Source organism: Garra rufa, chromosome 19 (assembly GCF_049309525.1).
Source record: "Garra rufa chromosome 19, GarRuf1.0, whole genome shotgun sequence".
NCBI lineage: Eukaryota > Metazoa > Chordata > Actinopteri > Cypriniformes > Cyprinidae > Garra > Garra rufa.
The window spans coordinates 24,053,292-24,070,397 of NC_133379.1; the positions used below are offsets into that span (position 1 = coordinate 24,053,292).

Sequence of the window (17,106 nt, forward strand, 5' to 3'; positions counted from 1 at the left end):
CTGATGAGCATAAGAGACTTTCTTTAAAAACATTACAACTCTTACTAACCCCAAACTTTTGACCGGTAGTGTAGTTCAAAAGAATAATTTGATCGTAAATTAGACTACACCAATAGCACTGTATGGCTCTGATTTATCAAAAATAACTGATTCGTAAGATTCAATTGTTCATGAATCAGATTACACTGGTTGCACTGTATGGTTTTGATTCTCTTAAATTAACTAGTTCATAAGATTCATTTGATCGTAAATCAGTTGCACTGCATGGTTCTGATTTAGTGAAAAGAAGATTAGATTCATAAGAATAATTCGTCCATGAATCAGACTACACAGGTTGCACACTATGGCTTTGATTCACTAAAATGAACTAGTTCATAAGAATCATTTAATTGTAAATCACTACACAATTTGCACCGAATGGTTCTGATTTCGTAAAAAGAACTGATTCAAAAGAATCATTTGCCCATGAATCAGACTACGCAGGTTGCACTGTATGGTTTTGATTCACTAAAATGAACTAGTTCATCAGAATCATTTGTTCGTAAGTCTGACTACACCAATTGCACTGTGAGGTTCTGACGTACTAAAAAGAACCAAAAGAACCGATTAATAAGAATCATTTGTCCATGAATCACACTACACAGGTTGCACTGTATGGCTTTGATTCACTAAAATGAACTAGGTCATAAGTTCATAGTTCATAAATCAGACTACACCAGTTGTGCTGTATGTGGTTCTGTTGAACTAAAAATAACTGATTTGTAAGATTCAGTTGTGCAACAGTGCATGATGCCTTTAAATTATTGCTACACAGGCAGCTCACAATAGACTACTTCCAATCAGACTATACTATAAAGAACCTTAATGGGCTCCTCTTGTCTCAAGAGCTGAGAAAACAACACCATTTGTCTCTGGCGTGCAATACATCAACCTTTATTTGAAAAGCATTTAGTCTCTGAGGTCTTTGCGATTACCTCCACAGCTAAAAAGCCTGAAAGTGGACATAATATCTTAACATCCTTCACAAGTCCATCGTCTACCCTGTTCACTCATGAAACAAAGGAAGCTGAGACAAAGACGATGACAGAGAGAAAGAAAAGATATTGTTTATGTGTGAATGCTCTCTTTAGAGCAGAATTTTCAGCACTATGTCTGTGGGTTGGTGGCTATTATGGAGTATTGTATGTGTGTGAGTAAGTGTTAAGAGGATGGGCAAGCTGACTGATTAGAGTGCAAGGTCATTGTGTTTTAGCTCAGCACTCCAGCCACCTCTGTGAACACACACACACACACTTTTTAATCACAGCCCAGAATGGCATCCAAGGGGCAACCCTCTCCTGGGGCTAGAAGCTTTTGTGTGTGCGTTTCTTTCGCATTATCTCATGTATTGAGGGTTCACAGACTAATATGAGTCTGTCTTGGCCAGCTTTGACAGATAAGACAGATCAGACCACCAGACCAATCACAGAATCATTGAACACAAACTCAGCTGAGTCCAGACACCAGTGAGCCCACAGTCTGGATAAATGAGCATCTATCATCCATTCCACTGGCTTCAAACTCATAAAACACAACATTCTTCTCTTTGGAGAGCAGAGGTGACAAGAAATGGAAGGAAGTGGGTGGAATTGAGGGATGGTAAGTGGTTAAAAAAGCGCGACCAAGGACCCAAGGGGGGGAAAAGACAGTGAAATATGAAGCAGCTGCGGTGAACTGCATTAAAGCTCCTAATGGCGTTCACTCAGTCAGAGTGATTTGTGGCAATGTCTTCATTCACGTCAAACATGGATGAAGTCAGGAGCATTTCATTTTTACAGTTCAGGGACAACAAACAACATGTCAATGTGTCAAATCGTTAGGATCCTCCTTGATGGTGAGTGATTGAAACTCAACAAAGAATCAAAATGGGCCACATTTACTTTCTTAATACATGTTCCTGCCTTACAGCGCATGATTCATCAGCACATATTATTCCAAAGAAAAATAGTGGTATTTTTTTGTAATCCTTTATTAAATTGTAACAAACCCCTCTGTGGAACCACTTTATTACACGTAGGCAGGCTATTAGTTTAGTCAAATAACCATGAAGTCTTTCTATCATTCAGAAGTTTTTGGGTCAATGCCGTTTTTTAGATAGTCATATTAAACGAACATGGTGACAAATCATAAAAATCTTCAGACTTTTTCTGTGTTTAAGTGCTATAATCGAGTCCCTGACTGCATTTACCAACCCAGAAAACCTGAAAAAGGACTACCCAGTAAAGGACTAACCAGTTTTGCTAAGCCTTCTTCTGTAAATTGCTCAGATTTCGCTCCCTCGTGATGTAGAATGGGGATTTTGTTATAATATTATCTTTATCCCGTGTTTCCACACAGATCTAATGTAAACATGCAATTTATTTCCTAGCTGTTTACCTTCACAGACATAGCCAACTGTTTTTGTAACTCCTGTGTGTTTTTACCACAAACTTGCGTGTATTTGACAGTTTAAGCGCAATAAGATATGAAAGAGAACTTAGTTTAGTACTCACATGCCTTGTGACAGCCGCTTTCTGTGCACGTGCTTCGGATGTGTGCTCATAAAACCCTATATCAGATGTTTAAACTAATATGGTTCTACTCAAAATGGGCATTTTTATGATGTAATAAATTATTTGTGGGGTATTTTGAGCTGAAACTTCACAGACACATTCTGGGGACAACTGAGACTTATGTTACATATTAGGGCTGAACGATATATCGTTATCGTATCTATATCTAGATATGAACTTTCAAGATATTACTATCGAAAAAAGCAACGATATAGACGATATAGATTTCCCCTCTCCGCGCTCGCCCCGCCCTGCATACAACTCTGGCAGTCACACAACGAACATCAGTTTTACGAGTGCCCTTGAATGCACCGCTAAAGACAGCGCGCACACACTACAGAGACAGCGGAGAAATTAAAAAGAAAGAAAACGCTGCAGTGCATATGCGTTGCGTATTTTTTTCCGCACCCATGTTAACGGATTAGAGCGTTCACACTGCACGCGTTTGCTGTCCGGCAGTACGTCCCAGAAGCGGTGCGTTTGCACTTTCTGTCTGTGATAAGTTTTAATTTAAAATATTTGTGATAGCCCAATTTTAATAAGAAAAGGAAGCTATACCTATGCTGTCTAAATGTGTTGCAACTTGCTTTAGCAACTTAATATATGAATCTAGAAGTCAAGCGCATTGAATAATACGTTTAACTTATTGAGTTTAAACGTGAATATGTCTATGAACGATTGTATTACTGTACTGCAATAAAAGAGGATCCCAATGCTGAAAAAGCACGTTTGTATTTGAAATCAAAATAACGGATAAATGGTGTGTTTGTGGTAAACAGCCGCGGATCAGGAACGGACTGCAAACGCGTTCTGTGTGAAAGCAAAACCAGTCCGTGCTGCTTCTGCACCGCATACGTAACGCACACGGACTGCATACACACTGTATACGGAGTATGTGTGAAACAGGCGTAAGCAAGGTAGCACAACAAACATGTTTCACCACCTGAAACAACACCATCGGGTGCTGCATGAAGAGTGCACGACAATGAGAGAAACACTGGGGACTTCTCAGTCATCCCAAAATAAGCCAAAGCAAAGTTTGATTGCTGACGCGTTCAGTAGCGTTATGCCGTACGAGTCGACGTCCAAATGCGGGTTATTTTTTTGGTAATTTATGTTAATGTTGATGACTGGCAGTGAGTTCTTAAAAATAAAACTACACTTTCAAAATTTTTTTGTATTTTAATTTTTTTTTTTTTTTCTGAGAAATGCTTGGTTTTCACCGAACCCGTAGTCATATCGTATCGTATCGATATCGAGATATCTGGCATGAAAATCGAGATATGAAATTTTGTCCATATCGTTCAGCCCTATTACATATTGTGAAAAGGGGTATAATAGGTCTTAAAGGGTTAGTTCACTCAAAAATGAAAATTAGCCCATTATATACTCACCCTCCATGCATCCTAGGTGTATATGACTTCCTTCTTTCAGACGAATCCAATCGGAGTTATATTAAAAATTATCCTGGCATTTCTGGCAGATGACACAGGACGTCAGCGTTGCGCATGTGCCAATGTGTCTCGCACAAAGCAACATTTGTTTACAGGAGCAAAGTTTCCTTAATTTAGGAACCCTCTTGGTTTAAATTGAAAACCTCCAACATTTTTCTTTCCAAATCCTCATTTTGAACTTCTACTTCGAGTGGTGCATGTGCAAAGCCGATGTCTTACGTTTTCCACCCGGAACTGCTTCCATGTAAAACCAGCCGGTGCAAGCTAGATTAAAGTGATTTTTACGTTTTAAATATGACTTTTTATTACGGATGGATGCACTTTATTGGACTTGTTTTGGACTGATAAAGAGAAACAAGCTTGGAAATGCCAGGATAATTTTTAATATAACTCTGATTGGATTCATCTTAAAGAAGGAAGTCATACACACCCAGGAAGCCTGGAGGGTGAGTAAATTATGGGCTAATTTTCGTTTTTGGGTAAACTCACCCTTTTAAGTCATTTTGTTTCTCAAGAAAATTTATCCTGATTCAAAAATGTTTAGATATTTGTACTAGAAAACAAATCCAAAAAGTAAGAACATACTTATTTGCAGTGCAAATGGGCTGTAAACGGTATTTCAAGTTGACGTTAAAGTCCAGAAATGGGATATTAATGAAATTAAAGGTGTCAGAGAAACAGAAATGAGAAAATAAAAACGATAAATAGCAAGTGCAGGTATAGCTACATAAACAAAACTTGACTAAACCATAACAAACTAAAGCAACCAGACAAAAACAAGCTCATCAAATCTTAAAAATCCAAAATATTCTTCACAATCCCATTAAGCAATCTAAAAAAGCATGAATTCAGATGCAGAGACAGTCTGAGCATAATTATTCCATCTCCACAATCTTAATTATCACTACAACACAATGAATATGATATTGGCACTGTCTGCACTTGATCTTCCGCTGCTGCTCCTGTGACCATTAACAAGGTGGAGATTTGAGCTTTGCCGTGTTGATCTGCGCTACGGACAGAACCAATCGCACTGTCCGCGTCAATTACTGTATAACCTGGATTAATGACGACAGGAGATGCTGTGGGTGCAATTCAGACTGGAACATTTCACTGGTGTGTTTGAGCGAATGAGATTCTGAGTCGGGCATCGTTCCAGGAGTGAGTGAGTGAGTGAGAGAAAGGGATAATTGACTTGGACAGGCTTGACACTTAGTATGCCCCTGGGCGAGATGGACACGGGGGGGAAAGTATCACACAGCATCCTAGGGATTCGAATTGTTACAGATTGTTACAGTTTTTAGCAAGCTGCAATGTATCATTAACTTAGAAAAAAGTAATAAAGCGCAGGAAACCCATCATGATGCTTCAAGAAGCCTGTTGATGTCTATTTCGCCTCAGCCAATGAGGTTTTACAAATCTAATGTGTCCTTGTGAACTAACATTGACATTTTATGGTCAAAAAAGTATGCGGACAACCCTGTCTAATCATTTTCAGCAAAACAAAACAAAACCTATAATTTAGTTTTGGAATTTCTGTGTCATCCGGTGATGGATGACAGACCTCCATTACGGATGAATGCCTCAGGCTGACCTTTCCTTCTACCTTGGCTTGACAGTTGACAACGATTATTGATTTGACTGATGATGAATTACCAACAGTATGCTACTGATCAGCGTATATATATTGATGGATAACAATTCAAATCCTGTTTTTAGCACATCTGTGCTGTTCTAAAATTTCTCAGGATATTTCTAGACTGTAAGACAAAGATTAAAGGAACTATATTTAATGGGACGCATGGCTGTTTATAATGAACTATTAGTCATTTAACAGGATAGTTCACCTAAATATAAAGACTTCCGTTCATCTTGGGAAAACAAATTAAGATATTTTGGATAAAATCCAAGAGCTTTCTGATCCAAATGACATGTTCAAGGCCCAAAAAGGCAGTAAGAACATTGTTAAAATAGTCCATGTGACATCAGTGGTTCAACTGTAATGTTACAAAGCTACGAGAATACTTTTTGTTCACAAAGAACCAAAAATAACTTTAACAATTTATTCTCCTCAATGTCAGTATCATTTGTGGTACTCTTGTGAACACCCGTCGAAACAGTGTTACTTTTGACAGCAAATTTTCATTTAGTCTTACTTATAGTCTAAAACGCCATTTAGTTTTAGTCATATTTTAGTCAAATGGAATTGTTTTAGTTTTAGTCTAGTTTAGTCAACTAAATATCATAAGATTTTAGATCTACAGTAGATTTAGTTGGCTAAAATCTAATGAGTTTTGTTACAGTGTAATGCATTTATTAAGTAATTATCTAAAATTTCCAAAGTCATTATAAAGATTTGATATTAAGGTTTTATCATGATAGACATACATTTAATTGCTGTGACATGCAACATGCCCTTATATTAAAATTAAATTAAACCACTTCTCATAAAGAAACAAGAACATGCATGGTCTTCTTTTCATTGAAATACTAGTGGTTATAGGCAGTGATGGGAATAACGGCGCTATAAATAAACGGCGTTACTAACGCCGATACTTTTTTCAGTAACGAGTAATCAAACAAATTACTGTTTCCCCCGTTACCGTTACTGACTTTAAAATGCGCGTTACTATAACTGAGAACACTGAAGCGGTTTTCATGCGAGCAGCGTCTCTCTCAGCCGTAGGACCTCTCTCTCTCTCTGGGGTGTGTGTGTTTGTGTGTTCGGGGCCGGGGCGGGACACACCAGTGATGATGATTGGTGTGTCTGTAAATGTGGTGTAACTGAGAACGCGATGATTGGCTTAGATTGAGTACATTTCCATTGTTTGCCAATCAGAGGCAGAGTAGTGCGGGTGCACACGCACGGTCAGTCGCACACACCAACATCCAGGAGTTACAACGATGGCAAGTCCAACAAGTTCAAAGGTAGCTTTCGCAAACTGGAAGTATAAGCACTACTTTTCCCTCGCTGAGGTGAAAGGCAAAAATGTTTATGTAACGTGCAAATTATGCCCAGGAAAAAAGAGTCTCTCTGCATCGGTCTGTGCAATAAATATTTAAAGTTCTAAACCATCTATTGTGCTTTATTGTTCCACTATACCCGGGATCGTCCAGCATTGCGTACAGACAGGCGTAGCTTTCAATGAGTGAAAAACGTTGATGGAAAGCGCATTATGTTGGGGTTACGTCGCAAAACATTGTAAATATATTTTTTTATACTGCATTTTTATACATATTTATGTTTTAAACCATAAAGGTGAGCCAATGGATATTACACAAGCAAAGCAAAAACTGCGCAATATGTTAAAGTGAAAGTAAAAACAGCGCTTTCAGCATCTGACATGCACATTCTCTCAGAGACAATGATAGACAAATATACTTCATATGCTGGTATCAATTTACTTAATATTTACTTAATTTACCCTAATATTTCTCGTGCGCCGAACATAGTAGGGAAAAATAAAAAGAAACGTATTTTGTGTAGGCTTAAAGGTTGTATCAGCGATTTCAAGCCTGAAACATAAAGTGTCAAATTCAGCTGACCTTTCTTCACGATCTGCTCGCTGCCTGCCCCACAAATTGGCTGTAAAAAAAACGCGTCTCTGTGGTCAGCCTAGGCTCCGAGATATGCCAAAAAAACAATTGGTGCTACCAACGATTCCACAGCAAAACAAACAGTGTTCCAACCAATCAGCGTCAGGGGGTTGGTGTTGTGGACTTTCCTACTGGTGCAGGGATGTGAGGGAGGCAGAGCGAAAGTCCACAACACCAAACCCCTGACGGTGATTGGTTTTTTTTACAGCCAATTTATGGGGCAGGCAGTGAGCGGATCATGAAGAAAGGTCAGCTGAATTTGACACTTTATGTTTCAGCCTAGAATCGCTGATACAACCTTTAAGGGTTGTTTTTGAAAGTCGGTGTTTAAAATAAAGCTCTTAATTTTCATTGATGACTGCAGTATTATTAGGGGTTAAGAAAGTCTTAATTATGATGTCAGGTTGTCTTAAATGTGGGGACTAAAAGGCAAGAATTGCGATAACTTTATAAGGCTATCCATTGAATAAATATGAGCGCTGCATGTTTGAAAGTCAGCTGCGGCGCTGTTTTGTGTACCATTCTGTTAGCGCCTCCTGCTGGAAGAGAATGATCTGACATTTTTAATCAGCTTGTAGTAAGTCTGCTGTTGTCAAAAAGACCAGTGTAAAAAAACAATCCATGGTTTTAAGCAGCAAACACGTAGAGTTGTAAATGTGAATTGATGGATCGACAAGATCCATCCATGTGTTATACAAATTTAAACAATTAAGGCAGTAAATATATGTTAATTAATATAATACTTGATTGACAATAATTGTTTAAATTAATATAGCCTAAGAATTGATACATTTGATTCTTGAAGGCTGGAATGTGAAGTTTATAATTTAAGAAATCTTTTTTTGTTTGTTTTGTGAAACCTGCATCTGAATTGCAAATCATGCTTTTTACAGTCATTTTAATCATTTATATATTTCTTAATTTATTTTTTTGTTCAGGTCTTTAAAAATGTATTTAAATGTCTAGAATTTAAGATAAAATATGCTGCAGACACCCTGGTCTCGCAAAAACCATAAATAGTTTTTTATATATAATTGTCCGGACCTCGGCTGGTGAGCAGGGTTCATTACTGGACCTCGAGTCGTTTTAGTTGAAGACCCCTGCACTAATAGTAATGATAATATTTATAATAATATGTTGAATTTGATAGTTGTCTCTGACGTTGTCCCGCAACAACATTAAAATAGTGTAGATTAGTGTACAATGTTTTATGTTTATTTTATAGTTATATTAGATTTTTTTTTAAGTAACGCAATAGTTACTTTGCCTGGTAATTAGTTACTTTTATAATGATGTAACTCAGTTACTAACTCAGTTACTATTTGTGAGAAGTAACTAGTAACTATAACTAATTACTTTTTTAAAGGTACGTTCCCAACACTGGTTTTAGGCTACTTTATCATTCTTTTAAGCAAACATATTTATTTATATAAATACATTTAGATTAATCTGTATTAGGGCTACTAAATTGATTCAGAGATGTGAGTGATTTTCTGTCTTTCTTTTGTTGCTTAATTTACATCAATGCCACAGACAAAAGCAAATAAATTAGGCTGCTGTCCCTTTAAAACCTAATGCATGGGTGCAATATACTTATACATGTCCGATATTCTCCCAACTGTTTACGTTCACCTGAGAAGTAACTGAGTGTGTTTATGTAAATACTCATCAAAATGGACAATTTGACATCATTTTGTGTTTTTCTCAGTTCATGCGACGCAAAAGAGTTCTTGTGTGCTGTGTGAGAGGCGCTGCTTCGGTGTTTGCGCTCAGAAAACCAAGTGCATGCTAGCTGCTGGGGGTCAGCCGTGGCCTAATGGTTAGAGAGTCGGACATGTAACCCAAAGGTTGCAGGTTCGAGTCTCAGGTCCGGCAGGGATTGTAGGTGGGGCGAGTGAATGTACAGCACTCTCTCCACCCTCAATACCACGATTGAGGTGAGTCCCTTGAGCAAGGCACCGATCCCCCAACTGCTCCCCGGGCGCCGCAGCAATGGCTGCCCACTGCTCCGGGGGTGTGTTCACTGTGTGTGTGCGTTCACTACTGTGTGTGTGCACTTGGATGGGTTAAATGCAGAGCACAAATTCCTAGTATGGGTCACCATAATTGGCCTCACTTCACCTCCTTTCCTTTCCTTATGTCCCTAACCTCCCAACCACGCAGCAGATTCTTTCTGAATAAATCTCTTCCCAAATCGTCCCTCTCTAACATTTTCGTCTCGTTTTTATTACTTGACAAAAATGTCGTCATAGTTTTTGTCATTCAAAACTAGTTTTATTTTGTTATTGTCTCATTTTCCTCTATGAAAAAAATGTTGTAGACAAAAATTATGATGAAAAATATGTCAACAAAATGAACACTGCACAGAAGTAAAGAAATTGTTAAATAAAGTCTTTGATACACTTGTGTCACATGGACTATTTTAACAATGTCCTTACTACATTTCTGGGCCTTGAACGTGTCAGTTGCGGGTCAGAAAGTTCTTGGATTTCATCAAAAATATCTTAATTGAGGAAGAAAATGAGTTTTTTGACCTACCCTAGCTGTTTTGAACCAGAGATGCACAAACTACTTATGTACATCGCAGAGAGAGACAAGATGAGCATTTGAGGTTAAAATAATATATAAATTGTAAATAAAATAAAAAATAACCGATCGTTTCGCTAGATAAGACCCTTCTACCTCAGCTGGGATTGTTTACAGACACATTTGGGATCGTTTGAAGCTGCATTTAAACTGCATTTTGAAAGTTCAAACGCGGGCCACCATAGAAGTCCACTATATGGAGAAAAATCTTGAAATGTTTTCCTCAAAAAAAACGATTTCTTTACGACTAAAGAAAGAAAGACATGAACATCTTGGATGAGAAGGGGGTGAGTACATTATCTGCAAATTTTTGTTCTAGAAAGTGAACTTCTACTTTAAGAACCTCCAGGGAACCACACGCAATGCAGGTCTACTCTCCCATTTTCTATGCAATCTGCTAAATGAAGAACTGTGAGACTTGAGTTCTGAGGACTGACCCCGGGTCTTTTCCAGTGCACACGGCCGATCCTGTTACCCAGGTAGAAGAGGGAGTCATCTACGGCCGGGAACAGCGGGTCCTCAAACAGACGTCCACTCTGTAGACACTGCCTCTTGAGGGTGGAGAAATGCTGCCCCTCAAAGGCCTTCACAGAGGAGAACATCTTTCAGCCTACAGAGGGACAACACAAGCAGAGAGAGAAGAAGAGATTTAGCAATGTGAGACAGATGCAGTGCAGACACAGCACAAGACGCTCTTGCTTCTGTCTACTCAGGTGAAGATCTCATCATCTTCCTCAACAGGAACATTTGTGTGCATGACATTTTAACTTTGTGTTCGTTCATTATCTGCTTCAAGCATATTGCTCATAAAAATGGACTGAATCATCACCAGTTCTAAAATGACTGGGTGGCTTTAGTTTCTGAAAGCGTGGGAGCACAAGTTTTATCAGTTGGAAATGTTTGACAGGTTAGCAGCATTAAAGCTTTTGTTCGGGGTACTTAGTGGCTAGTATAACTACATATTTCAATTAGAAATTTTTTTCAAAAAAATGTTACATTCATGTCCCAGTCATATTTATTACACTATCAGAAAAAGAAAACAACAACAACAAAATCTATTTTATATTTTTTTACAACAATGTAATCAATATTCTATTTATTAAAGCCAATATGTATCTCATCAAATTAATGTTTTTAAGCATTTTACATTTATTCCAAAATAATAATTCAAGGCAGTAACAGTATATAAACCATATGTGACCCTTGACCACAAAACTAGCACTGGTATTATAAATTATAAAATTTTCTTTTATGCCAAAAACCATTAGGATGTTAAGTAAAAATCATGTTCCATGAAGATATTTTGTAAATTTGTCAGAATAAGCAAATGTAGACCAAATAAAGTCAAAAGTGTGCACCTGGACACTCCATGAGACAGAGAATCTAACTAGGCTAGGGCTATCAGTTTAATGCTAACTTAATAAATTAGTTATGAATTTATTTTTTAAATATTAAAAAATATTTTAACGCAGTTAAAGGGATAGTTCACCCAAAAATGATAATTTGATGTTTATTTGCTTACCCCCAGGGCATCCAAGATGTAGGTGACTTTGTTTCCTCAGCAGAACACAAACGAAGATTTTTAACAAAAACCGGTGCAGTCTGTCAGTCAAATAATGGCAGTCAATGGTTACCAAATCTTTAGAGGAAAGAAAAACATAACACAGACAAATCCAAATTACACCCTGCGGCTTGTGACGATACACTGATGTCCTAAGACACGAAACGATCGGTTTTTGTGAGAAACTGAACAGTATTTATATCATTTTTTACCTTTGATACACAGCCACGTCCATCTGTCATGAGCACGAGTTTAGCTTTCGGCTCGTTACATGTGAACGCGCTCTGACGTAGTATACGCAAACGCCGGAAGCTATCTGTTGCGTGTATACGACACTCATTGTTTACACAGTGCACACAGACTGTGGGTATAGCGGCTATTCAAAATGGTAATTACTTGCGCTTAACCTGATTGTTCAAACCGATTTAAAGCTAAAAGATTACATTTGCTTGCGCAAACTCATCCGGGACTTTTCACCGATTTCCCTTTACGGCGTTTGCGTATACTACACCAGAGCGCAAAGTGCAAACACATGTCACAAGCCGGATGATGAGCTCGTGCTCAGGACAGATGGACGTGGCTGTGTATCAAAGGTAAAACATGATATAAATACTGTTCAGTTTCTCACAAAAACCGATCGTTTCATGTCTTAGGACATCAATGTATCGTCACAAGCCGCAGGGTGTAATTTGAATTTGTCTGCATGTTTTTGTTTACTTTTAAAGGTTTGGTGCCCATCCACCTCTATTATTTGGCTGGCAGACTGCACTGGTTTTCGTTAAAAATCTTCGTTTGTGTTCTGCTGAGGAAACAAAGTCACCTACATCTTGGATGCCCTGGGGGTAAGCAGATAAACATCAAATTTTCATTTTTGGGTGAACTAACGTTATCCCTTTAACCAGGGCTCTCAAGTCTCACGCATTCACCGTGAGACACACGCATTTCAACCAGTTCACATGCTCTCACGCCACACCTTGTATTTCTCACGCTGAAAAGTAAGGGATAACTTGTCCCGCTATATGGTGTTAATGGACGAGGTGCAGGCTTTGCAGAGAGAAGTACTCTGCCAAGCTCATAGCTGTCTTGAGAGTTAAATGGCACCTACCAGCCAAAAAATTTGAATTTGCTGTTTTCTGGTATATTACGTGATCCCGCTACAATCACGATCGTCACTAGGCAACGTAGACGCGCACACACGGGACAAGGCCAGCGGTGGAATCGTTGTGGGGCTGCCGCTTTCTCTCGCAGTGGAAGCGTTTAGTTCAGTTGAGGAGGTGGTCGCGTTGCGGTCTCGGAGCGGACGTTGCCATTTGTATTTACTAGAAACTAAATAAATGCAGCAGGGTTTTTCATATTTATTTTTATTTATTTATTTTTTTTTTTTTTTTCATTTTACGATTCCTAGACAAAATCACTTGCCTGTGATCAAAGATAGTGAGAACTGATGTTGGGGATTATAGCCAAATTTATGCAAAATTATTAGTTCAACAGCTTTAACTAATTGTGGGCCTGAAATTAAGGAAAAGACAAGATAATTGGTAAATCTGCTAAAAAAAAAAAAAGCCAGAGAAATCCATCCAAATAAAATAAATTGTTTTATATATTTCAAAACACAAATGTATCAACATTGTTGGGAAGGTTATTTTGGAAATAGGCTGTAATAGGCTACAGATTAAATTTCCCTATTTAAAATGTAATTTAAAAGTAGTGTCACTATTTCAATTGCTTTAGAGGTAATGTAACATTACATTTGATTACTAAATTTCTAAGGAATGTTTTCAACTGTTAATCCTTTTAAAAACTTTTTAAGCAGGCAGGTTTACCTTACAGTAGCACTAATTACTGTCAATTTTACAAAATCCTTCATCACTTGAATTAAGATTATAATAATTTAATTTTAAAGCACAGCCACCACAAAATCTTTAGCACCTCTGTTTAACTCCTGAAACATTGGTGTCTCTTATTTTAAAGCAGTCAATGCGATTTGGGAAATAAATCAATCAAAATATTTACATGTAACCCACTTTGTAATTGTAAACATTTTTAAAAGTAGGCCTAACTGTAATTTAACTATATTTGTTATTTCTCAGTAACTGTAACAGATTAGTTAAATGTCGTTTTTAATTAAATTACATAATTCAATTACATGTAACTAATTACTCTAGCTAAGTTCAAGCCCCTACCACTGTCATCAAGGCATCAAAGTGTGCAATAAACACTTGAAATACTACAAAATGACATTAGTAAGCTGAAATATGTACCCTCTCTCTTTCACAAACACACACACAGATTGACATTCATGCTATGAGCAAGTTCTGCAATCCTCCTGTATGTTTACAGTATGTGCATTGAGCACTGCTGTATAGTTTGCTCGTTTGGGTGCCAAATTTCTTTTTTTACTTTTGATACATATGCATTTTTGAAATATTTAAACCATTTTATTTTTTGACTTATCAGATCTACCAGTTGTTATATTTTTTATTTTGTGCTGCATTATGAACAATAGATAGTTGAACTTTTACCAAAAACTGGAGAGAATTGCGTGGGGCCGAGGGGCCGCTGCTGCAAATATTTGAGTGGCTCCTCCCCAAACAGATAAAATCTCACTCCAAACTTTTTCCAAAACTTGAGAGCCCTGCTTTAACGCACTGGAACCGCTCCCAGACCTGTTGATCATCTTACACTTCATACAGGTGACTGATGACAAATATGATAATCCTAAAATTCAAGATATTGGGGTAAAAATGTCCCTGTATGAGTTTTTGCCTCATATTGATATCATATAAGCCGGGATATCACATGAGCATCGAGAGCAAAAGGCCTATCACACGAGTGCTGTTTGTCACGAATATTACGAGTTTAAATGTGATTTTATACAACAGTTCAATATAGTGTTTCATTTTGCAGAGAAAGTATTACCTTTAAATCCACCACAGAACTGACATGCGTAGTTTCTGAATGAATCCCCGTTTTTGAACGAATCAAATCAAAATTTGAAATTTGAACCAAACATTCAGGTAAAAATCAGCTGTGGTAAAACACTGTCAAATCACTAGCCAAGAGACTTACGTTTTAGACACCATAGTTGGCTGTTTTTGCTCTATTTCGCCACCAAAAATCATTCCAAACAAAGCCACAGCACTGCTTTGCTTCTCTTCGCAACATGACGGTGTTCCGTTCCTGAATGAATCAACCGCTAAATGATTCGGTTCAGTTGCAATGACTCACTTAACAGTGACTCGCTGGTTGCCGCCTACTGGCGGTTTTAATTTCACATTTAAAGTATCTTTTCAGTTTTAAAATTATTTCAAATATCAGTATTCAACATTTCAGGTTTAAAATATCAAAACATTATTTATGCATTTGTAACTGCAGGTTAAAGTATTCCATGTCCTTCTGAGCTGCATTAAACAGTGTGTAAATACATCTAAATTATTTTTCATGTGTAACTTCTTCAAAGATGAATTTTGTTGATACCGATTTCATTTGTTTAGTAACAGCCTAAATGTATTATTATTATTATTATACATGACAGATTAATGTAAGATGATGCACACTTTTAGAAAAAACAAAGGTAAATAAAGGCTTTATAAAGGTAAAAATGCCCATGATAGCTAAACATCTATTTAAACTTAATGGAAAGATTAATTTCTGTCACTGCTGTGAACTGACCACACAGATTATAAAGAATATCAAAATCTTTAGGAGTCAGCTGTCCATGGTAGTCCTTAAGATATCAGCACAATAACACATCGTCTAATTATTTTTATTGATAAAATCCCCAAAAATAAGATATTTTTAATCAATATTGCACACCCCTAGTACTGACACAAAATGATTTGCAAGTCGCTCAAGCTGTTGGTTTATTTCATTTTTTTTTTTTTTTTTTTGCCTAGTATAAGTTATGAATGGCTGGTAACCAAAAACTTTTGTAGCCAAATTGGCTGGTGAGTGAAAAAGTTTATTTCAATCCCTGAATCTAATTATTTAATAGCCTATTCATTAAGTGAGCCTTTTACTACATTCCTGAATGAATCAGCAGTTTGAACGAATCAAATGAATTATAAAGATATTTACTGCCACCTGCTGGCAGTTTTTTTTTTATTTAGAGTATCATGTCATAAAAAAAAAACAACCCTGAAAAAGAAGACTATTGGTAACTAAGCTGTTTTACACTTTCATTGTATGAACAAAAAATACTGAGATTTATGTTGAATCAAATAAAATATTTCTCTCTAAAGCTACTACACAGTCAAGCCCGAAATTATTCATACCCCTGGCAAATTATGACCTAAAGTTACTTTTATTCAACCAGAATTTTTTTTGACCGGAAATGACACAGGCTTCTCCCGAAAGATAAAAAGACAATTTACAAGAGGCATCATTGCTGAAAAAAATATTTCTCAGCTTTTATTTACATTTGAATAAAAAGTGGCATGTCCAAAATTATTCATACCCTTTGCAAACTGTCACAGTCTATGGGAAAATCCTAAGTTCTATACCATTCCAAATAGTCCAAGCTGTTCTAAAGCATCCTAATTACCCTATTTTATTGGAAACAGCTGTTTTAATGACTCAACAGGTGAAAAACAGAAGCATTGTGGCTGCTCACAAGTCAGGAAAGGTCTATAAGACCATATCTAAATGTTTTGAAGTTCCAGTGGCTACAATGCAAAGTATTATTAAAAAATTCAAGATGTTCTGCACTGTGATCAATCTCAAAGGACGTGGTCGGAAGCCAAAAGTGACACCTGTCCTAGCCAGGAGGATAGTGAGAGGTAAAAAAGAATCCAAGGATCACCACCAAGGCCATTCTGATGAATCTGGGCTCTGCTGGTGGCAACATCTCAAGGCAGACAGTCCAACAGACACTGCACACCGCTGGGTTCCACGGACGCAGACCTAGGAGGACACCACTTCTTCAGATAAGGCACACAAAAGCCCGCTTGGCCTTTGCAAATGCTCATCTGGACAAAGAAGAAGACTTCTGGTCTTCTGTTTTATGGTCAGATGAAACAAAAATTTTATTGTTTGGCCACAATGATGTAGCCTTCATTTGGCGTAAAAAAGGAGACGACTTAAACCCTAAGAACACCATCCCCACTGTCAAACATGGTGGTGGGAACTCAATGTTTTGGGGTTGTTCTTCAGCCGGTGGACCAGGGAACCTAATCACAGTAAACAGCACCATGAAAAAGGAGCAATACAGCAAAATTCTCAACAACAACATCAGGCAGTCTACAGAGAAACTTGGCCTTGGGCACCAGTGGACATTTCAGCACGACAACGAGCCAAAACACACAGCAAAAGTGGTGAA

At 37.5% G+C, this 17,106-nt stretch overlaps 1 protein-coding gene across 2 annotated transcripts in view; it reads right to left on the reverse strand.

Annotated features, from left to right (window-relative positions):
* capn5b (calpain 5b) overlaps positions 1-10,830 on the reverse strand; it is a 38,365-nt gene extending 27,535 nt beyond the window's left edge. For both annotated transcript variants that reach the window (XM_073824871.1, XM_073824870.1), the window contains exon 1: positions 10,666-10,830. In XM_073824871.1, coding sequence (XP_073680972.1) covers positions 10,666-10,830 — 165 coding nt within the window. The remainder of the gene's footprint in view (positions 1-10,665) is intronic.
* Between the last annotated feature and the right edge of the window lie 6,276 nt (positions 10,831-17,106).